This window comes from Enhydra lutris, unplaced genomic scaffold, assembly GCF_002288905.1.
Source record: "Enhydra lutris kenyoni isolate GAN:26980312 unplaced genomic scaffold, ASM228890v2 scaffoldscaffold34, whole genome shotgun sequence".
Classification (NCBI taxonomy): domain Eukaryota; kingdom Metazoa; phylum Chordata; class Mammalia; order Carnivora; family Mustelidae; genus Enhydra; species Enhydra lutris.
In genome coordinates this window covers 25,739,052-25,762,859 of record NW_019154118.1, presented here as the reverse complement: position 1 = coordinate 25,762,859, position 23,808 = coordinate 25,739,052, and the positions used below count along the sequence as shown (strand labels likewise).

At 44.9% G+C, this 23,808-nt stretch overlaps 1 protein-coding gene across 1 annotated transcript in view; it reads right to left on the bottom strand.

Annotated features, from left to right (window-relative positions):
• The window catches only part of LOC111153821 (guanylate cyclase 1 soluble subunit alpha 2), a 294,976-nt gene extending 274,192 nt beyond the window's left edge, over positions 1 to 20,784 (bottom strand). The window contains 2 exon segments of the mRNA XM_022513074.1: positions 20,466 to 20,612; positions 20,614 to 20,784. Of these exon segments, the coding sequence (XP_022368782.1) occupies positions 20,466 to 20,612; positions 20,614 to 20,784 (318 nt within the window).
• Between the last annotated feature and the right edge of the window lie 3,024 nt (positions 20,785 to 23,808).

Genomic DNA, 23,808 nt, shown 5'->3' with positions numbered 1-23,808 from the left:
CCAACCATCTTAACTAAAAGGGACTCTTACAAAGAGCAGTGGAGTATCAGGTCTCTCTAGCAAGGCTGAATCCTACAAACTGAGAGCTAGCTCCTTATACCCGATGGAAGAATCCGGCATGAAACTCATTTTGCTTTGACTCCAAGTGCATTAAAGCAAACTCTTAATGATGACTTGGCTTGTTGTGGAGCCTGAACAGGTAAGAAACGTGCTGATTGGACAGACTTAGTAATCAGCCTCATCTCCCAGTTCCCAGCTCACTGTAAATAAGTGAATTGTCGTGCAAATGCCAACCCAAGTGACATGGGGCACTTCTGTTTACCCAGTCAGAGGCTGAGTCTGATGATTTAAGGACACTGACAAGAACAGGTCCTTGGAGTTTGAAAATCTCAGATGCCAAACCAAGCAGAACCATCCAAATACTACCCCGCGTGGGTCCTGCCCAGCGCTGCTGCCTCAACCTCTCGGGAAGACAAAACTCAGCAAGGAGCATCAGATCCAGTGTTAACTACGATCCAGTGATCCAAATGGATATGAAACGTGCTGACTCTGCGGATAATGAGGGGGACGTCATCAGTGTTTATGATGCACTAGATTTCCCAGCAGAGGACAAAATCATCACATCACTCTGGAAAAAACAGGCAGGCAGAAGAACGCTAATACTGCGTGATGTGCAAAGCCTGACATTTTTTCATTAAACTTTACATGAGCACATTTTTTTAATCTAGGGAATCACTCCATTATATAATAACTATTACACGGCTTCCCCATGCCTTCTAGCAAGTACTCAGTGACACCAAGACATGTGTGTGCAGGGTTACGCGCAACGATATGCAATCTGTGAAGGGCATACATTCCCTCACTAGGGTAACGATTTCTAGGGTACTCACGCCTCCCTTCATATCCCAGAAACCAAACTCCAAGTGACACCATCGCTCTTGGCAGACTCTGCCACATAGGCTGAGCCATGACGGTGGCTTCCGTCACTGCGTTCACAGCTGCCTCACCCCGGGGGGCCGGGAGCGCACCTGCACAGGCAGGCAGGTCAGCCTGGGGGCAAAGCGCTGAGCGAGAAAGAGCCCCCAGGGTCTCTAACACAGGTCTCTACAGGACTCCGCGTGCTTGGGAACTCCACAAGTGGCGAGGGGAGTTCAGGTTCAGGAAGACCAACAGGAAGTCCCTACCAGCCATCCCTTCGCGAGTCACAAGTAGGAGCACACGAGGCGCGAAACAGGGAGTCTCTGCTACACAATGCGCACATGGTGTGTTGAGGACGGGACAACGCGGGGGCACGTGGACAGACACATCATGGTGAAAGGAGATAGACACAAGAGAACTGGACACTAAAATGCATGTGGTCGCCGGCTTCTTCACTTCGGGCAAGTCACTGCTCCTCTCTGAACTCCCCTTTCCTTGTCCTTAAATCGAGTTAATAATAATCCTTGCCCTGCCCATCTCATTCACTCCCTGCATGAATCCGGGGGATAATGTGCGTTAAAAACATGCTCTGTGATGGGGCACCTGGCTGGCCCAGTCATTGGGCATCTGCCTTCGGTGCAGGTCATGATTCCAGGGTCCTGGGATGGAGCCCCTCATCCAGCTCCCTGCTCGGGGGTGGGGGGGGGCGTCTGCTTCTCTCTCTCCCACTCCCCCTGCTTGTGTTCCCTCGGTCGCTGTCAAATAAATAAATAAAATCTTTAAAAACAAAACAAAACCTACTCTGTGAACTCTAAACAGATGTCACTCATTGCTAGTGGCTTTTGGGCGTGGAAAGTGTAAGTCAGCCCATCATTCCCTCATGGTCCTGAAGTGTGGAAAATTAAGAAGGAAAAAAAATGTCACTAACGCTTGTATTCTTGGGCATTAAAAAATAATTAGAGTCGGTGAGAGCCCCTGATTTTTCAAAACTCTCCTCAAGTCGGCTTACCCTAAACACTAATAAAATAAGCCATTTATCACAAAAACAGGCACCATAATAAGAATTTTTATGGCCATTTTAGAGAACGTCAACAAAAGACATCAAAACTTGCTCACATGAGAACCAAACTTTTAGCTATGTGGTCATTCTTGGCCGTTTGTTTGTCTCATTACCTAACAGTAAATTGGTAACTGGGAAAAGGGAGGAGGGTGGCAAAAGGATGTGAGTAAGAAAGGGATATTGGGAACAGCTGCCTAGAGAAGAAGAGAAATGTTTCTGGCACAGTATTAGTTCTTCAATTTCTTTCTAGACTACTACGCGAGTTTTAAAGGTCTTCCTCTGCCATTCAGCTTTACAAACATCATTCAGATGTTGACCCACGCAAGTCATGTCTACACATTCACCCCAAACAACAGAGAATTTTACTGATACGATGCTTAGGAGCAAGATACGATGGGAGAGTGGGCAGTACTTCCCAGCTTCAAAAACCCTTTAATTTCCTCATGTGAAAAAGGGCTCTTCACGGCAGTTTCCAAGGCCAACCCAGTGCAGCGGTATCCGTAATGGGCACGACATATATCAGTCCATAATTTACTCGTTTAAGGTACAAAGTCTCCAGAATCTCTAAGCATTATAAAACCTAAGGACACCACCTGCCTCATTTGGCCGTATGAGCTTTATTCCAAACAAACCCTGACGTAGCAGCAATAGCTCTGTAAAATACACACAAGAGTGTATGATACCCAATTAATAAGTATAATACCATGTAATCAAAAATTGCATATATATGTGTGTCTGTATGTATATCTCCCAGTATCCTACTTGATTTCTACAGACCAAGAATATCTGATAATTTACAGTAGCTTTAGGAGGTCTCCGGATGGCTGCCGAGAAGCAGGCAGACGTCACTCCCACAGCCAACAGTACATATTGGAGCGTGGTGGGACCAGACAGCCAGGTTTGATCTGAGGATTGGGGGTTGGGGGGGCACCAAGAGCGTGATCTCCAGCACATCCATTCCCAGCCCTCTCTACCCCAAACTTAGTTTCCACTCCTTTAAGGTGCTTAAAATCAAGGGAGGTATTTTTCAACTAATAATTTGATGTAATATATTTAAAATACACACAGCCTAACATGTCTGCTGGGAGAGACTCATGGCAGATTTTTATGGAGTGAGGTTTTGATAAGAAAGAGAGAGGTTAAGAATAGGGACAACCAGAAATAAATGTCCCTACTTTACAATTTTTCTCAACCTTAACTCCTAACATATCAGGGTTTAAACTACTACAAAACACCAAGGCAGAAACTTTGATACGCTTTACTTTGATATGCCCTCGCTTTCATTTCTGTTGGGTACTCCGGAAGAACAAAACAATAAACTTTATTACCTTGGGTTTTCAAGATGTTTCCAGGCAGGCATATCTTGTTTGATACATAAATCACAGAAAGTAGCTGAATACTTTATTTAATGGCCAAGAACTGTCAGTCTGATCTTATTTTTAGATTCACATCTTTAGCCTCCTATTTTATAGTTTTACCATAAAAACGGTTAATGTTTTTATTGACCCATACTTGAAAGTGACTTACTAATATGTATTTTTTGAAAAATTATTATGTCTCTTGAGGTGACTTGTAGTAAAATGCCTTTTCCAATTATATATGTAAGGGAATCGGTAATTTCTTTCATTACTGTCGTCATTAATGCCATTGATTAAGATGATACATCCCAATGCTATAATCAGAATAATTGGATATCTGTGTTAACTAGATACCTGAGACCTAGATTTTTCTCAACAGTCAAGAATGCAAGACTGACAATGGAAAATCAAACTTACGACTTAACTCAGTATTTGATTTCCTCCATCTTCCCCGGACTCCCATCCCTAGAACACAGCTGAGTAAGGACTGAAGGGCCCAAGTGCTTAACATAACAGCAGGCGGCAGCCTCATACATCAGACTTTGCACAGTTGGCTCCTCGGAAGCTGCGGCCAAATCCCATCCATTCTTCTTCAGCGCCTAAGTTAGGTTCCTGCTTTGCAAGCACACTTTTGAAGAGAAAATTTAATTCAGAACAAAAGGAAAGACTGGTTTTCTTTGAAATGTGTTTAGAATGGCAGTAAGTTTACACAAGAGAGAGGGGGGAAGAGAGGAGGCTTCATAGCTTGCAAACAGTCAGGTCCAAGAGTGTTTATTGATCGTTGTGTCTCAGGAGGGAACAATAAACCTCTGTCTCCAGCATCCATGCCAGAAACTCCCTTGTATGTGTCTGAAGCTTCAGATGGGATTACAACAGTCAGTCGCTAAAATTTACTCTTTCCCTCAGGCTATGTTCCATTACAACACAATTATCTCATCATCATCACTCCTTACAATAAATGCCTTTAGAGGCAGATTCTTTTGTTAAGGAGGTAAAAGACATTTTCACTATTCCTGGCAAATTTTTAAAAGATACAATGATGGTATTTATAGCTACTCCAGATTCCTACTGAATGGCATTTTTAAATTCAGAATCCAAAGACAGAGCCATCTCTCCTCTGCCCCACATAATCAATAGGAGATACACAGCTACCCAGATCCACACCTGTGAACTCACATACATACACACCTTTGTAACGGAGATACGTAGAGATAAACAGGTAAACATCGAAAGTGCCCTTCAAATAAATTTATGTTCTTATCTGTAAAGACCATAATGAACATACAATCTGAAACAATCCCTGCATCTTCTCCTTCGTGGAAAGCAAATAAACAAATAAATTCCTTAAATTAAAAATCAAATATTTCATAAGCCAACGTTCAAAAATCAAGACATCTCTCTCATACACAAACTAAAACAATCACACAAGGAAAACGTGCATTTGGAAGACAGAGTAACCCTGTCCTGGGAGAATTCGGTCCACAGGTGTCTAAACAAGATACTTTCTTCGTTCGTTGCGGTCTCCAGAAACTTACTGAATTAGGATGACAGGCTTCTCGCTAGGACAACAGCAGGTTCTCCTTAAATTTGCTGTTGGGGTAATGTGAATTTTTCTTCCAAAAGTTCTTGCTTTCCCTTGGGAAGACTTTACTCAAGAAATTGGTTGGAAGAAAGATAAAATCTTTCTGAAGCTTCAATCCTGAAATGTTTGCAACAGAATCACAAGAAAAATGGGGCGGTGGGGGGGGGGGGGAATTACAAGCGCTCTTCCCATGTAACTAAGACATCTCTGGTTTCTGGCACAGAAAGAGCCAACAACAAATACCTATTTAATGAAGTAGTGTTGAATTCTTTTTTTCTTTAAAGATGGTTTGATCGTGTAGAAAAAACTTATTCATTTCTCCCAGGCCCTTGTGTAAGCAGACTTAGGAAAACCCAACACTATCTGGTTTTGAACTCTGCAGATCACTAGCAACATTTTCTCCTCCACAGATCTTCTATTTTGGCTCATGATTCAACAAAGTCGAGCATGTACAGTGCACAAATAGTAAACACGGGGTGAAGGAATAAAAATAATAGGACATAATAATTACATCTGTATAATCTGCCTTATTTTGTTTTTGTTTTTTTACGGCTCCTGGTTTTAATCCTAAAGTGCACTACTTATCAACGCATTTATTTCTCACAACATTTGTACGGTACAGTGAGACTAAATATTCTCACATTCACTCTAAATGTATTCATGTAACAAATATTTATTGACCAGCTACGATGTGCCAGGTGCTGGCAAGCTGCAGATATGGCCATATATAAAATAGGCAAAAATCCGTGTTTGATGAAATTGAGCAAAATTCATCCAGAAGAGGAAAAGGAGAGAGCCAATAAGCTACATCTGATCGTGTGTGTGCCCTGGCTGGCCTTATTTTACCTCCCACACGGCCTCTCAACTGTGTGAAATACATTTGATAAAACAACAAAGCAGAGTCCTATTCATTTGCCTCCTAATCCCCAGAGAGTTCCTTCCATTAGTGACCTTTCCATCAAGGTCAAGAAGAGCTCTAACACTAAACAAAGTCATATCAGACATGGCGAGGCTAAGAATAGAGATTATATATATATATATATATATATATATATATATATATCTCAAATTACCTTTAAAACTGAAAGAGAACACACTAATACAAGCACAGATGAGAAAACAGTTCCTGCCACAAGCTATTTGACTTACAAAATCTGATCCCTAAATGTATTAAGAGAAATCAGACGTTTTCAGATTGATGAAACAACCCAAAAGTTATATGCAGTAGAATACACAAATGAAAAAAAGATACTTTATGGTCTGAGTACAAAATTTCTGAGGGGTGAACGAGTGACATTGCTAGCCTCATTTGACGCCCCATCATCAGTGCAGTCCCCACAGTCAAGATATACCTGGAGAACTGCAAATAGTATGACAATTTAAATTCAACACTAATTAGGTATAAAAAAATTACCAGCCGATCACTGAGTTACAAATTCAGGACAAGACTGTAATAAAGCAGATGTAAGGAAAATCAAAGTCCGCCCACTGCCTTTGCACCATGGTGCGCCTGCCATATTGCTTTCCCCTTGGGTAGAAAGTATCCTCGCGCTTGGCAAAGAGGTTCACAAACGTCACTAGATCAATCCCATCCTTTCCCAAAGCCTATCTCTCTCAACCACCTCCAACATTTTTTGACTATCATGTTCAAACACGAATCTCCACTTCTTTAATAAACTTTGATTTGGCCTCACAGGCCCTGCCAACTGTTTCTCTCCTTTCCCTTGTATTGCCAAAGTCTTGGGTGAGAAATAAACGCTTATGAAATCCTTTGTGTATTCACCATATTCCCTCTTTAAGTAGGTTTCTATCTCGGAGGCAGGATGGACGTCGTTCTTCTAAGGCCCCCAGCAGTCTTGGTCTGGACTTGAAAATACCATCCTTAAATTCTCACGGCTTCACAGATGTCAACCACTGCAGCCCTCGCTCCCCGCTGCTCTCCAGCCCCCCTCCCACACCCGCAAGCAAATGGAAAAGCTTCTGGGCACCTACATGCTGCTGGTTCTCTTTGTTTAGCGCTTCTCAGTGCTCTATTATTGTGTTTCTGCCTCTTTCAGTCAGAGAGCTTGTCAGATTTCAAGATATCAACTACTACCTCCATGAGTTTTTACCAAAACCCAATCCCAAATCTCTAGGTCGGTTTACCGAATGGCTTGCCCACCACATGACAGGCCCTGAGTGATCTGGGAGCGCCAAGTGCCCTCAAAGAACTCACACAAGGGAGCCAACCAACTGTGCCTAAATTCCAAAAATACAATCCAAATCCAAGGTTATCATTACAGTTCTCCCAAATGCCACCTCCCCGTTGCTGACTGTGGCTCTTTCATGCAAGCTATCATGGTTCTTGAACCCACTGTCGCAGGTTGGGCCCCCTGGGAACCGTGCTCTGAGAAGATCAGCAGGAAGAACGCTTATGAGGGGGTGACCTGGGATCAATACCCAAGGAAGAGTGTAGAAGGAGGCAGAATGGGAAAGAGGGAGGAGCTGGACTGTGATGCAGGCTCAGGGGAGGCCTCTGGGGACGCTCCACGGAGTTCTCCCTTCAGAGCTGGCTCAGCAGGATGGAAGGATGGAGCCTTCAGAGCCCCCTGCTCCGGAGCCACCGGAATGGGCCATGACCGTGGCCAAAGCAGCTGTCTTCGGTCCACGCAATGCACCCGGGGGACTGACAGCAGAGGGTGCCTGTCAGCAGAATGGCTGGCATCGAGGGGAAGAAGCCCTTGATTTCGAAAGGGGCATCTGGGCACCTCATCGCAATGTCCACCACGCTCGCAGAGGCTCAAAACACACCACACAGCCGAAGGAACACAGAGTTCGGAGGCAAACATGCCAAGGTTCTAATCTAATCTAAGTCCATCATTCACTGCTGTCCCAGGCAAGTCACTCCATTTCTCTGAATCTCTGATGAGATTATTTTACAAATTCACAGATGCACATTAGGAAAACTTAAACTCCTGACACTTGTTAATTCTCTTCCTCCCACCCTATAAGTTCAGTGGGTTTTGTTTTGTTTTCTTAACTATGTTCTTTCTCTTCCAAGTACTATGACTTCTTTTAAAATGACACTTACTCATTCAGTCCATAAAGAGGCCCCTGGAACCCCCCGCCAGCCAGGATCCTCCAAGGCACTGCAAAGACCACCGACCCCTCTGGGAGCAACTCAGTGGACGTCTCTGCCCGGGGCTGGGCTTCAGTGACAGAGAACACATATGCAAACGGGTAAATGGAGAGGGTTGCTTCCAGTAACCGAGAGTGCCCTGATGAAAATAAAGGGAGGTGGGGGAGCTTGGTGGGGAGGCCTGCTGTCTGTGGACAGGCCTCAGAGCAGAAAGATGAAGGAAAAGCAAAGTAGCTGCACTGACGCTTCAGGGAAGCTCCATTTCAAACTAACCTTTTCCTCTCTCTTCCCCAAACCTCCCCTCCACCCTCCTCACCCTTCTCTTTCAGGAATCTGGTACTACCCTAAAAACATGACCAATGCAGCACATACACAATTCCTGTCGAAACCAACTAGAAGTGGGGATGCCTGGGGGGCTCAAGTCAGTTAAGCGTCTGCCCTCAGCTCAGGTCGTGATCCCAGGATCCTGGGATCGAGCCCCACATCAGGCTCCCTGGTGGGCAAGGAGTCTGCTTCTCCCTCTCCCTCTGCCTGTGTTCCCCTGCTTGTGCTCTCTCTCCCTGTCAAATAAATAAAATCTTAAAAAAAGAAAAGAAAAGAAAGAAACCAACCAGATCCTGTATTTCCCGATAAGTCCCCAGGGACCAGGCTTGCAGGTCTAAACACCTTAGCTGCTACAGCCTCCTTTGCCCCTGCAAAGCAATAAAGCTGTTGTTCCTCTTTATACCCAGACTCTGCCAGAGGTCAGAAAGGTTGGCTCTTTGATGTCCTTTAGACCACTGTGAGGCATGGCTCCTGCAGAACGGGTATGGGCATCTAATTAAACAAAATGTGCACAGTGCTCAGCGCGGCGCCCGACATGTGGTAAGGGCTTGATGAATCAACACTACCATTATTACCACCATCTTCATCAGTGTAGCTTCTAATGGTCTTTTCACCTACAGACCCTCCCCTGGTCCACGCATCCTCGGTATCATGCCAAATAAGGAGAGACGAGTTGGATGAAAGGGAAATACAGACGGAGGGGCCAAAGGAACTGCTATGGACATTATTTGGTAATTTTTTAAATGTGGTTTTATGTTTTCTCTTAATCCAAAAGGGCCATATGGAATTTCTGTTGGAATGTCCTACTTCGTGCATGTGGTTTAACGCACACTGTGCACATGCTGAATGAATCACTAAGTGCTCATTTGCCAAATACGTGCTCTCCGAGTGAATGAATGCGAGAGGTCAGGGAATGCATGAATGAACAGGAGCCCAAGGAGATCCCGTTTGGTTTTCAGATTTCTAGAACAGAATTCCTGGAAGATTTTATAACCCTGAAAGGCTGCATCCCCAAAAATGTTGAAAATATTTCCCATAAAGAGCACAAGAATGCTGAACAAGATACTCCCTATGATGAAAGGGAGCATCTGGACGTTTTGCTAAAAACTGTGGCTGAAGGTAACTGAAGGCATCAGGAGATGTGATTAACAGCAGGAAGACTGGGAAAGAGCCGGTAAGCGGGGGCTGGAGAAAGGCGGCAACATTGATGATTTACAGTATTCAAAATACTATGCTATCATTATCCTTCTCATCTTCATAATCCAATAAAGTATTACCTTCACTTTATCAGCACCATTTTCTAACCAACTGAGCCAATCAGCCACTGGTTACCATCACTTCATAGATAAGAAGCTGAGTCCCCTAGAGGCTTATCCAAGAATGCACAAAATAATGACCACAGTTCGTGTCTGACTCCAAAACCTGTTTTTTTCCCCAGAATGCAGGGAGTAAAAGAATCTGAACCAAGTCTTGCTCCTCAAAAAAATCAGCGTAGCAACACAATGATGTCATTCATAATAGTTCAACACAATGTCTCCAACTCACTACTTGCATTTTCTTACATATTTACCCTAAAGTAAGAGAATCGCATCAGTACATATGATTTCGGAGATGGAAAACAGAGACGGAAGTTATTTCCCCAAAGTCAAATGAAAACAAAAATCAGAATGCAGCATTCACTGAATTGTAGCTTACACACACACACACACACACACACACACACACACACACACACACAGGCATATTTCAAGAAAATAAGACAGGCACATTAGCCAAATGATACAGAGAACTCTAATTAAAAACTTCTTTCAAACTCTACCTGTCCTTTGTCTCCCCTTGCCCAAGAGACCCTACTGGAGTGTAAGAAAGTCTCAGAGACCACAAGCACCGTGGAGCTCTCCAGGGCCTCCATGAGGAAGAAATGTCCTGTTAATAAGCATCTGATCATCTAGGATATTCCACTCGCCAGAATGTCGACACACCTACAGCAAGACGGTGCATCATGGATGACTGTGAGGCACTGAAACCCTCACAGGCTCTGGGATTTTCAAAGGCTGATGAACACAACAAGAATTGCATAACCCTTAAGATATTTTATTGAATTTCATCTATTCACAAATTGCTACTGCAGATGTTAACAGTTTGCTTAGAATGTTTGGTCGACCAAAAGTAATTTTTCACCTTTTCAGGTAAGAAAATGTCTGCTGGTAAAAGAAAAAGAGAAAGAGAGAGAGACGGAGGGAGGGAGGGAGAGAAAAAATACGGTGTTCTCCAATGTAATAGGAAATGTATTGGTGGCCACCATTACTCTAAATTCTACAGGCTCTCTTACTCACGTATCAAGTCTGAGTGGACGGAAACCTTACTGTGTAGCAACTAGGAGCCCATAAATAATGCAATGAATGATGTAACTGAATGTTCTTCTGTGTTTCAAGGATTAATTCTAATACTGAAAACATCATGTAAATTCTAATCAAGCAATTAGAACTGAGTTTCTCAATCACTAACTTGATACGAGTTCCTGATTCTGAGGGACTTTTTTGGAGGGAGGGGATGAGACCTGGGAGACCAATCAACTATTCTAACAGAAGGAATTCACTAGTAAAAGAATAAGACCCAGATATAAATTAAATAAGCTTGATATCAGATGGCTAGAAATGCCTTTCCCTATTTGGCATTCACTCTCATTATTTCCCAAGACAAAACAAACAAACAAACAAACAAACCAAAAACCTCCACTTCAATGATTGCCCCCAAATGCCTCAAACTTAATCTGAGATACAGGCCTTCTAATATACAATGCATACCTTCACCATTTCATACCTCTCCAAGTCATACTCACCATCCAGTTTAAGCTATAAATTCATTATCCCTAACCTCACCTGGGCCTTCAAAAAATACCCAATAATACCTCTACCAGATCCCAGTCAGTTTTCTTCTCCATTCCTTCTATCAACAATTTCCAGCTTTATCAATTTCCCGAGGACTCCATCTCTCCAGGGCAGAAAGAGAGAGAGAGACTGATGTATTTATTTCAGCGAGAGAAAGAGAGAAAACATAAACATGGGGAGGGACATGAGGAGAAGGAGAGATGCTGAGATCATGACCTGGAAATCAAGAGTCTGACACTTAACCAACTGAGACACCCAGGGGCCCCCTGTGTCATTATTTGTCTATAGTGGTTACTGTATGATAGGTACAGGGATCGGCTGGTTGTGAAGATTTTTATTTAATAGAATCTATGAGACTACAGGATTTCTTATTCATTGAAATAATAATGAATAAAATAGCACAGTGGAGATACTATCTCTGTATCTTATAGAGATCCATATCTCTAACAGAAAATACACAAACGCCTATAAGTGAGAACACATATGCTCCCCCAAACAGTTCCTGTGTATTTAGGAATTTAAGATAATTTAACATAATCATACTCACTGGCATAACTCACTGGTGTAAAATCTATAGATTATTGTGAAGCTACAATAAAACACACAATACAGGAGGGCTCTGAAAATATTAAAGCACTCCAAAATATGTGATACCTATAGCTACCCTTTTTTTTAAAATTCAATTAGCCAACATAGAGTACATCATTAGTTTTTGATACCACGTTTACTCTTCTCTGTGACTAAACAAAAATTACAAACAGGACATTTAAAATATGGCAGCACAAGGGGCGCCTGGGTGGCTCAGTCGGTTAAGCGTCTGCCTTCAGCTCAGGTCATGATCCCAGGGTCCTGGGATCGAGTCCCACTTTGGGTTCCCTGCTCAGCGAGGAGCCTGCTTCTCCCTCTCCCTCTGCCCCTCCCCTGCTTATACTCTCTCTCTGTCAAATGAATAAATAAAATATTTTAAAAAACTAAAATAATAAAATAAAATAAAATACAGCAGCACAAAATCATGGTAGCCTACAAAGCATTACTGGATACACCACAAAGTCTATAAGGATTTATTCAACATTTATTCATTCTGCTAACATTTATTGAGTGTCTTTATAAATCAGACTTTCTGCTAGGCAGGAACATATATAGATCTCTGTCTCGAGGAGGCAGAATAAACCAGAATCCTATTAGAACACTGTAAGTCCTATTACAGAGATGTGAGCAGTAACTTAGCACTCCACAGGGAAAATACTGCAGTGACAAGAAACAAGATGGGTGTGCCTCTATCTGTGGTTGTGTGTGCATGAAACTAATTAGAAAAACCGTTCTCTACCAACATTACATTGGAGGATTCATGCATGAAGAAGCAACGGGCATAAAGCAACAAGAAATGAAAGCATGTTTTAGAACATTTTTATTTCCTTCACAGGACACAGCAGACTCACACATAACAAACATAGTGCCATGAAAAGAAAAGCAGTCAAGGTGACTTCAAGGACTTACAATTAAAATAACATCAGGATTTCCACACAGACAGCCTCCTCTCATGACAGATTGGTTCTAGAGTTCTCTGCAAATGCAAATTTCTTGAAATGTTGGATCACCATGTGTTTGGAGAGTTCAACTGGACTCCTACCCAATTTAGTCCCTGAATGAGAGAGGAAGACTAATCGGCTACAGATGTAGAAATTAGCAACCATTATTGTATCTCCCATGTTTTGGTAGGGTTGGAAGGGTGGTTCTTTATGTCTGCTATCTGAATGTCCTACTGCTTCTTTTCTAGGAAAAAAAATTTTTTCTGACTTCCAGATCTGTTTCTTTCTCCTTTCACCTTTAAAAAAGAAAATGTACGGGCATACAAACAAGTCATTGCTCCAAAAGGAACCAGTAGATGGAACGTTTAAGAAATGCCATGTCAGGGATGCCTAGATGGCTCAGTTAGTTGGACGAATGCCTTCGGCTCAGGTCATGATCCCCGGGTCCCGGGATCGAGTCCCACATCGGGCTCCCAGCTCCATGGGGAGTCTGCTTCTCCCTCTGACCTTCTCCTCGCTCATGCTCTCTCTCACTGTCTCTCTCTCAAATAAATAAATAAAATCTTTAAAAAAAAAAAAAAGAAATGCCATGTCAGTCTCACTCTGAAAACCAGATGCTGAGTGTAACGTCAAGTGGACCCTTGGAACAACCCTTCTCCTCCCTTCTTCTCCCTTTTCCTCTACTGTCCCCAGCAGTGTTGAATAGCTGGTTCTGTATTCTGAAACCAGAGGGCAGTGACACGTGACCTACTGAACAGGAACCTGAGGTAGCTAACAAAGCATCCTCGGGAAGAACAGGGAGAGAGTCACAAATAATCGAAAACACAAACAGCGAAACCTCAGAGACTTTCTACCACACGACCAACAAGATTATTTTGAACATAAATGATACAATGTAAGAGGTGGCTCCAAATGACCACCTGTATTCTGTTCCTCTTAGAACAGTAATTGCCTGGGACATATTCATCCCAAAGGAGTCATTTCCAGATTCATTCCTTCCAAAAACAAAACAAAACAAAACAAAAAAACCAACTCAGTCTGAAGAGCTCACCAAACCCAGATCAATGACCCCGAAGGTAGAGAATTCAGTCTCCTTTTGGCACAACTTTGGTGTGCCTAAATCACCTGGAGTATGGTTTAAAATTGAAAGTCCCGGGCCCTCCCTAGAGCTACAAACCAGACCTCCTGAGGAAAAGGCCCAGGAATCTGCATTTTCATACCTTTCTTCAGGGATTCCTTATGTTCACAGAGGTTTGACAACCACTAGCTTCAAGGAAGTGTGGTTTAATAAGCCTCAAATAAAGCCTGTACAGAAAGTGACTTCTCACTGTTCTATTTATAGGAATGTTCACTGTTTCTCAATTCCCCACCACAGCCCAACAAATCTCCAGGCTTCGGAGATATTTCCAGCTCCCCTACTTCCTAAGTCACTCTAGTCTGGAATTTTCAGTTTTATGAGGTGCTCTGAGCTCACAGCGCATACTTCTGGGTCTTCAGATCCTGTCCCAAAGCAATATTTGAGGAATAAGATTATGTCATTCCATCCCCTAAGAGTGCATTTTTTGGCAACAGTAGCCCACTTGCTGACAAACATTTTTCTCTCATTGGGGAGAGAACTGTACAAAAAGTCTGAGCAGAAAATATAAGGAAAGTGGAGGAGAGTCATCACATTTACCTAACTTCCTAAAATACAAAAGGGCCACTCAACAAGTTCCAGGAGGAGGAAATTCTTCCATCTGCTCTCTGTGAACACGATTGCATTCTGAAGTTTTGCTTTACGCGGTAGGTGTAGGTAAAATTCCAACAGGCTTCCATACTTCAAAGTATCTGGGCACAAAATCGAGATATTTTATTTTGGTGGAACCAAATATAACACAAGAAACATCAAACACAATAGAAATAAAGTAATTGGACAAGTAAACAAAGAGCTTCCATTCATTTGTTCTAGCATCTTATGGAACAGTCATCGGGTACCAGGCACTGTGCTAAATATGGGATAAACATAAGAGCAACAAGGTAGGAGAATTCAGAAAGAGGAATTTTAAATTTTGAGCTAACTCTCTAGCTCATGCATCAAAGAAGGTCTTGCGAGAAACTGTCACCGGAGAGCCCTCACAAATATTCTCTCTGCTTACGTCCCTTAATTTTTTTTCTTGAGATAGGTCTGAAATTCCAAAAGAGATCATTCTGTCCTCTTGCTCACTCACAGCCAATGCCGTGTACACCTAGAGACAATGCATTTATTTTACTATCATACTCAAAGAAATATATTTTTTTTCAATTTTTACCTTCAGCTCCATATGATACAGGGAACGAGACAAAATAAAGGAGAATGACGAGAGTGATGATGACGTAGAGAGAAACACGTAACAGTACTCTCCCCACACATCCCCCAGTATTTCAAGATAGATAAATCACATACTAAGAAGGGATATATATTCACTTATCACCTCTGCCTACAAACTAATAATTGCCAATGATGGCATTTTCCATTGTCAAGATTCGTCTTCAGAACAAAGGCTTAACAACTGAGCCAGCAGCCACACAAGAATAGAGCACTGTACACCAAACACCAGTGTCATTCCCGGGGTAACTGCCGCACCTCACAGTTGCCTAAACCCCTGAACACACGTACGAACTAGTCTGAATGCAATGGACGGGGAACCCTTGAAATTCTCGGCAAATAAAATAAGCAGTTTCTCTGTCACCTCCTTATTTTCTCTGTAATATTGGAGTGATTTATTGTGAAATACCCCCATTCCACCAAATATCTATGTCCTTGTATTTTTAGAGAATTTACAGGAGTGGTTTTCATCTTGCCACATAAGCATTCAGCAGTTTGCTGGAAATATCTGGATCTGCAATGATTACAGATGCTTGTGCGCACACAGGAGTGCTAGCCAGGGAACCGAAATGCGACTCCAGTTTTAATTTTTTTAATGGATTGGCTGGGCAATACCAACAATATAAACTCCTTCTTATCACCTTTTTTTTTTTTAAGTATATGACACCAGTTAACCCACAAACTCTTTCCATAAGGTAACTACCAAGTAAATTACAGAAAAATAAGAAGAAACAAAAGAACAACAAGAACAAGGACAAGGACAAGAAGAAGAATGAATGAACAGAAGAAGGAAAATTTTTAGATCATTTGGAGACATTCAACTTCGGCTGAAATTAATAGACCTTGGTCTGAAACTAACATTTGACTAGTTGAAGGAGTCTCACAAAGAACAGTGCTTCTCTTTCACAACAAATCTACAAGGTAATTATTATCCATATGCCACAAAATATGAAACTAAGGCTCTAAGAAGGTAGGAGTTGCCTTTCCAGGGTCTCACACTTAGTAAGGGGCTCATCAGAGAGTTATTCAAACCCAGAGCTGTCAAATTCCCAGTCCTTCAGCTCTGCCACACTGTTTGCCAATGATCAGGGAGGAGGTCGGGAAGAGCCCTAGATCGCCATTAAGTTCTGATGTCAGATTGCAGTATTTAATTTCTACAAATATGAAAACATAGAGCTACTAGAATAGTTTTTGCTTGACTTTTTTATTCTAATGAATGTGTTGCTCAGAACTTTATCAGCCAAATTGAGCCCCAAATTGTAAAAACTTCAGTAAGATATGTAAATTGATGAAACATCCTAGCTCCCAAATATACTTCAGTTTTCATTATTTACATGTTAGTAACACAGTCACATTCTAAGGGTTTTTTTTTGTTTTTTTTTTTGTTTTTTTTTGAAGGGTTTATCCACGTCAGAGAATTCACTTTATTTAGTATCAGGGGAGGCTAAATATGTAATTTTTTTATGTCCTTTTCCTAAGCATGTATCAACATCATTTCCTTTCCACAAATAATGAAACAATGTCTGGCTTTTTTGCTACTTGGACCCAGGCTTCCCTTCCAATTTCTTTCCACACTGTTCTCTCAGTTTCCTGGACTATTCTCCATCAGTAGTTTTCCTCCCCTTACATGCCACCCTTCCAGTCTTGTGAGTTTTCTTCCTGTCATTCTCCTCCCCGTGGCCTCTGGAGTCTTCAGAGCCACCTGCAAGGCTGAACAGCCCATACATAGCTCCCTAACGAGCAAACTAGGGAAGCCGTGATCTTAAATTGGGCTCCTGGAATATCTTCACTGATAGGCTCACATTAGCAAACCCCAAACCGATAGGTAACAGGGGTCTGAGTGATAGGGTTCTCAGCAACTCCCATTTATAAGAACAAAATAGAAATAAATGAGTTACTAAATTCCCTCTTGATGTAAAATCCCCAGCTGTTTCTCCATATGTGTTCCCAAGTAAATGATTTCAAAATAAATAATGTAATAAGCGATTTATGTATCTTCAGCCAGGTCGTTAGGGTTTATTTTTATTGTTATGGCTGTGCCCCAGAGATTCACAGGGAACAAAATTATCCAAAGTGAATGATAAATGAACTTCCCCCCAGACAGCTCCCAGACCATCTGAGTTCTTCCGTTTTCCTTCAATACAGTTTCCTTAAAATAAAGGCTATAATTAAAGAAGTTCCATGAGGTCGAAGACTGGGAATGTTTTGTTTGGAATTTGTATTACCAGTGCTTTGCACAATATTTGCCACACAGTAGAGCCACAAATATTTTGTAATAATTGCATGGAATTAATAGAACCTTCATGTCCCTACTTAGGAAAGTAATATATTCTGTGTGAAGCTTTAAAACTGATAGGTGCAGGCTTTTCTTTTATATGCCCTTATAACAGTTTATCAAAAGCTTGAAAAACATGTCTTCACAGAATGCAAGAGTAGGGAAGGATCGTAATTATAACACCTTATAGACAAGAAGTCTTCTAAAACATGAAAGTCAGGGGCACAGAGGTATGAAAGTAGCTAGCCATCCAAGGCACACGGATGAGAGGACCAGGTCTCCCAAATTCTGGAATTTTTTCAGTTTCATCAATTCAATTTACTTTTATCATTAAAATGGTGGAAAGTATTACAATATTTATACCCAATACATCTGAAAATGACTGCCAAAAACGTCATAAACCTGAGTTAGGATTTTCCAATGATCAAACAACTAGCTTAACTACTTGGCAATATCCTCGTGTTTATTAAGTTTCCTCCTTCCGGATTATTCTGAACAAAGGACCAGTCTCCAGTGATTGAGACAACCTTCCATGATGAGGCCACTAAGAAGGCAGGAATCTACTCTCCTTGCCCAGCAAGGACAGTTGCACCTGAAGCATACTGTGACAGAATGTAGAAAAATTCCCAACACTCAAAACAGCCCGAAATTCCTACTTCTGAATTACAACTGTTCTTTTTTTGTTGTTGAATTACAACTATTCTTTATGAAATTACTTCTTTAAAAAAAATAGCCATTCGGCTCTAATGAAAGAGAATGGAGAAGACATCATTTGTTTCCCTGAGTGTTTCCAGAGAAGTTTAGAAAGCTCAACATGTAGGAAAATGATTCTACTGAAACTTCTTGAAGCAGTGCTCTAGATCGCCAAATAAAAACACAGGGGTGGAGATCCCAGAAATAACCCACTGCTCTGAAATAGAACCTTGCTGTCATCTTTGTGTTACCAAGTCCAGAGGTGATATAGTTAGCCAATGCAAAATTTCTTAGCCACACCTTCTGAGGCTGAAAAGATTTACACTCTACTTACCTGTATGTTATAGCGTTCTAGCTACGGCCTCTTATCCTTATGTTACCATAACCGTTATGGGGGAAAAGGCTTTTTATCCATCAAAAAGCTAGCATCATTCAAATTTGACTTGTAAAGGTAAAAGCCAGAAACGATTTCCTCCTTCTTACTACGGCAGCAAACACTGGGATTCAGTTTAGTCTATCCACCTCTCACATAAGTTGTTGAAAAGAATCTCCAATAACATGGGCACTACCAGAGGTACATGCCATGGAGATTTGTAAATTCTGATTTGCAGGCAAAAGGAAAACTCAGAGATTATAAAAACAACCTCCCCAAACTCCTCATTATCTTTAGTGAAATCACAGTATCAGATATGAATCTGTTGTACTGACGAATGACTACATTGCACAAATGTTGCTTTAGATACTAACACAAAACCACAGACGTGCAGGATGACTGTCCTGCTTTCTAAAAGGCTTATAATTCAACAACTGGCCACATGCAATAGTTTCTAAGATCATCTTTCTTGGGAAATATTTGCAGTAAAGAATAGCGAAGAGTAGGGAATCCGTTCCGAGTTTTGTTACTAGGTTATCAGTGAAAGAGGTGGAAAAAGATACGTTGAAGAGAAAATGCACAAGTAAATAAGATGACTGAGAGTAGATTCACTGCAAAAAAGAAAGAAAAGGTCATTTTTCATTAATGCAAGAGCCATGGAGATATTTGTAGGACTGCCTGGTACTAATACCATGTCCCTGCGGACCCCCGTCTTTCTCAGGTCCCTCCTACCCTCGACTGCAAGAGCGCTTTGAAAAGTGAGACTCCAGAGAAGTCAAACAAGATCAATGTTCCCATTCATTTTTGGTAACTTGGAGAAAGTAAGAAGAGTCCCAGGGGTGCATAGGTAGAAGTTCTGTCAGGAACTGAAGCCCTTGGACAGACCGGCATGAGAATAAAAGGTGAATGGAGCTTTGACAGTCAGTCTCCTTAAGATTCTGTCTGCAGTGCAGTGGATTCCTTCAAAACAGTGCCCATCGGTCCCAGAAAGACCAAAACGGAGGTCTGGCATCCCTGAATTTGTAAAAGTCAAGGGCAGCCCAATAACCTAGGCAGGGAAGAGGCAGAAGCGCTCCGGAAAAAAAGGTCTAGAACGCGGGGGAGTCGGGAGTACACCTCGAACTGCTGCGACAGACACCCCGAATGAACACAAGTTTAGACAGGGCTGGGGAGACAGCGATTCATTGAACAGATAGTTATAAAGGGTCTAACAGAAGGTAGCCACGACAAAATGAGGGGGGGAGCGCTGAAGAGCCCGGGGAAAAGGAAGTGAAGGAGGAGGTAGGGGGGCAAGAAACACCAGATGGGTTTAGCAAAGCAGGCACCGGGTTTGCCCAGAGAAGAAAGTTGAGCCAGTAAATGCTTGGGGGGGGGGGGAGAAAAAAGGCAGTGGGGTGGGGAGAAAACAAGAGGCCAGAGGTTTCATCATCCGAAAGCAAGTAAAAAAAATTATCTGACAGCCAGTTCCTGAAGATTCTTGAGAAAGGGGATGCGACACAGAAGGCAGAGAGCCTGTGGAATGCGGAGATGTCAGAGAAGGTCACACGAAGACCAAGAGAGTGTGGGAAGAAAGAGCGGAAGAGTTTCCTGGAAGGGGTAGGGGCTCCTTTGGGATCCCGCAGAACAGAGATGAAAGACCCAGAAAGGGCAAGTGCAGAACACAGTGCCTGGGAAAGTTTGGGGGAAAGAGAACAGGTGGGTGTGGAGAAGCTCTGGGGCCGCCGGGGTGACCCATACCAAGCCGGGCGCACGGCTTTTTGGCGGTGGGCGTCCAGGGCCCCAAACGAGGACCCCCGGCAGAGCGATTCTCCCCTCCCGCGCCCGCCGCGCTCTCACGCCCCCCTCCGGCCCCGCGCGGGGGTCCGGGGCGGCCGGGGGTCTGCGGGGCACCGAGGCCCGGGGCGCGGCCGGCTCGCCCCCCAGCGGCCGGGCTCGGCGCGCGCGCCCCCGCGCTCCCCGCGCCAACTTTCCCGACCCCGGGGCTCCGGCCCCCCGCTCACCGAGGGCGCCGTCAGGCGGCTGATGCTCTCGCCCAGCGAGTCCAGGTTGACCCGCCTCCGGCGCTGCGCCCTCCTGGCCCCGGCCGTGGCGGCGGCGGCGGCGGCGGCGGCGGCGGCGGCGAGCGGCGGCGGAGGAGGCGGCGGCCGGGGCCGGGGCGACGGCGGCGGCCGCGCGGGGCTCGGGCGGCCCGGGCGGGCTCCGGCTGCCGTTCCAGCAGAGCCTGGACAGGGGGCACTCCCCGTCGTCCTCGGGGCTGGTCTCCAGGTAGTCGGAGCCCAGCGAGCTGAAGGACTCGGACGAGATCTTCCTCCGAGACATGCTGCGGGCGGCGCGGCGGCGGCCGAGGCGGCGGCGGGGGCGCGGGCGGCGGCGGCGGCGGCGGCGGGGGGACCGGCGGGCGGCGGCGTTAGGCGCGTCGGGGCCGCGGGGGCTGTGCGGTGGCGCCCGGCCGGGAGGGAGTCCCCGGAGCCGCGCAGCCCGCAGAGGCGGCTGCTCATGGCGGGAACTTGGGGCCCGGGAGCGGCGGCGGGCTGGGCTAGGGGCCGCCGCCGCCTCCGCTGCTGCTCGCGCGGCGCCGCCTCTGCGCTCGCCTGGGCGCCGGGCAGTGCGCCGCGCTCCGGTCGCCGGGAGGCTGCGAGCGTGCGACCGCGGGCGGCCGGGCGGCGGGGCTGCGGCCCGTGCGGTCTGGGAGGCAGAGCTTCTGCCGCCCGCGCGCCGATCGCGCCCCCCTTCCCCGCTCTCCTCCCGCCCCTCGCCTCCCGCCTCTCTCCCCTCGCTGCCCGCCTCCCTCCTTCTCCCTTTATCGTCCCCCCCGCCCCCCCCCCATGCGCTCCCTCCGCCGGTATCACGTGTCGCCATCATACTCATTGCGAGTCTCTGCCTCGCCTGTCGCCACGTTTCAGGAGCAACGAGGACACTTGGTTGCCGTCCTCTGTGCGCCCTCCCTGCTCCCACCTTTCCCTCCTCCGAGGAGGAGCGCACGGTGGCTTGGATCAGGCCAAAGGGCCCCAACCCCAATGCCCCAGCCCCGGTCCGCGGGAGAGGCAGCCGGGAGCGGTCCGGCGGCGCTGGGCGCCGTGCGGGAGAGGGGCGCGGGGCGACGGCGGAAGACCTCCCTCCGGAGCCACTCTGGGAAGCCTGGGGGCACGAAGTGGGGGAGTTCGGGTCCATGGCTGTCCTTTCCCTGCCCTCCTCCGAGTTTAAGTTCTGAGGCGAAGGAGAAAGGCCAGTGGGTCTAGTCCGCCCATTCCGGAGGAGACGCTTCCCAGGGAAGGGAAGGGGCAACGGGTTGGCACCCATCCTGCGGTAGCAGCTCCGGGGGCTGAGCGTTCGCCTGGGTCGAGGCCGCGTGGGCTCGGAGCGAGCCCAGGGCCGGGAGGCAGCGAAGGAGGCGAAGGCTGGGCGAAAGCCCTGTTGCTGAGCGCCGGCGGGCTGGGCGCGCGGGGCTGGGGGCTGCCGCCGGCTCCGCACGAGTGCTGGACAGCTCCGCGTGCCACCTGCAGCCGCGTGGGCCGGCGTCGCGGGCTGGGGACAGTTCCTCCGCAGCCTCTGCTACCGAAGACCCGGACGGGGTAGCATCGGGGAGTGATTCCATCCCTCTCTCATTCTCCCTGCTCTGTGCGCCCAACACGCGATCTGTTTGCACTCGGCTGCCAGGGCTGCCCGAAAGCTTAAGGAGAACGGGGAGAAAGGCTTTTCCGAGCTCAGGAAGGGACTCGCCACGGCGCGAGCTCATCTTGCCGCCAGTTTGCGGCGAGGCTGCTTCATTCCACAAAGCTTGCCTCATGGCAAACCAGCAGCCGCTCTCAGCGCCCGGCCCCACTGCGTCTGCTTATTTAGCTCCAGAAAAGCCTCGGATTTCTTCTGACATTAGGGAAAGGGACGGGAAGAAGGGGCAAATAAGGCTGTCACCAAGAAGGGTCCCAGGCTGTGCTTCCCCCCGCAGCAAAGCAGATGAGGACCTTCTCCACTCCTCTGGGAAGAAAAGTTCAGGGGCTCCAGCTTCAGCTGCTCAAGGATACAGAAGCCAAAGCGTGTTTTTTGTTTGTTTGTTTGTTTTGTTTTGTTTTTAAAGAACTAGTCCTTCCAAGGTGAAAGCAGATGAAGTTGTTTTCTGAGTGTATTTACACACACACACACACACACACACACACACACCCCTTTGCTCTATACCCAACTCCAGTTTGCTTTTAACTCTAATTCTTCCCAGTTGTTTATGAGGACCCAAATAAACAGAAATGCTATTCGAGGTTTCCTTTTATATTTTGGAAAACATCCACTCAGTTAATTCAGAGACATCCCTTATTCTCAGATTTTAAATAGACATTAAGGTTATAAAAAGTGTGTGCTCTCACATGCATCCCTTCAAAAATATATATATTCTTTCTCAACGTACTGAATAAATCACTAACTGCATAGGTTCTCTTAGCACTGGAAATTCAGGCCTTGCTTTCCCTTAAAATAATGATTATTATAATTACAGTTACTATTATACATAATTATGTGTAATAATAATTATTACTATGATTATTTTGACTGTGCAGTATATCTCCTGTTGATTTTCCCATTACTTTCTTTAACTCTATATGTATTTATTTCCACTGAAAATTAGACAAAAATTATACTTCTTATCATAAAGAATAGTCATCGATTTTGCAAAAAAAAGTTTCTCTGGTCCTTTTTTCCCCGGAAATACAATGGATGGTTCTTTTGAAAATTCCATTATTCCAACTTGGGAGAAACTGTTCAATAATCTCGCTGTGCAATATCCGTCACAGCGTGAATGGTGGTTCTTAGTTCTCTTCTTTATAATGATGATGTAATTGGTCAGTTCTTCTGTCACAGCCTTTCATAGCTTCTACTAAGGATACTAAGTAACCTACGCCCTTCACACTCTTCTCCTGAACTACTGCTTGAGCGCACACACGAGCACACAAGTTCTTTCACAGTGACGGTAAATACCCGTACGCTGAACTTAAAATCAGAACATTTCCTAAACATTCCAACTCTTGCCTCAAAGTGAAAATGACTGAGTACAACAGCAATGAGCATCATTTGTTTCTAAAATCCACAAGAGGCCTGAGAAGTCTTCCTGTTTACACTGGAAGTTTACCGCCAGAAAGAACTCTGAACCACTGGGACATTTCCGCTTTATGTGAACCATTCGCATCAAAGACTCTACAGAACCTACCAGATGAAGCAGTCTCACAATTTTCTGTATAAATTACCCTGCCTTTCATCATGGTTTTCCCACTGATTTTTAAACTATAAACAAATGGAGGTCTAAATATAGACAGTAGATCATCTGCATTACTTTCAAGAGTTTCCTTTATATTTTTGTGC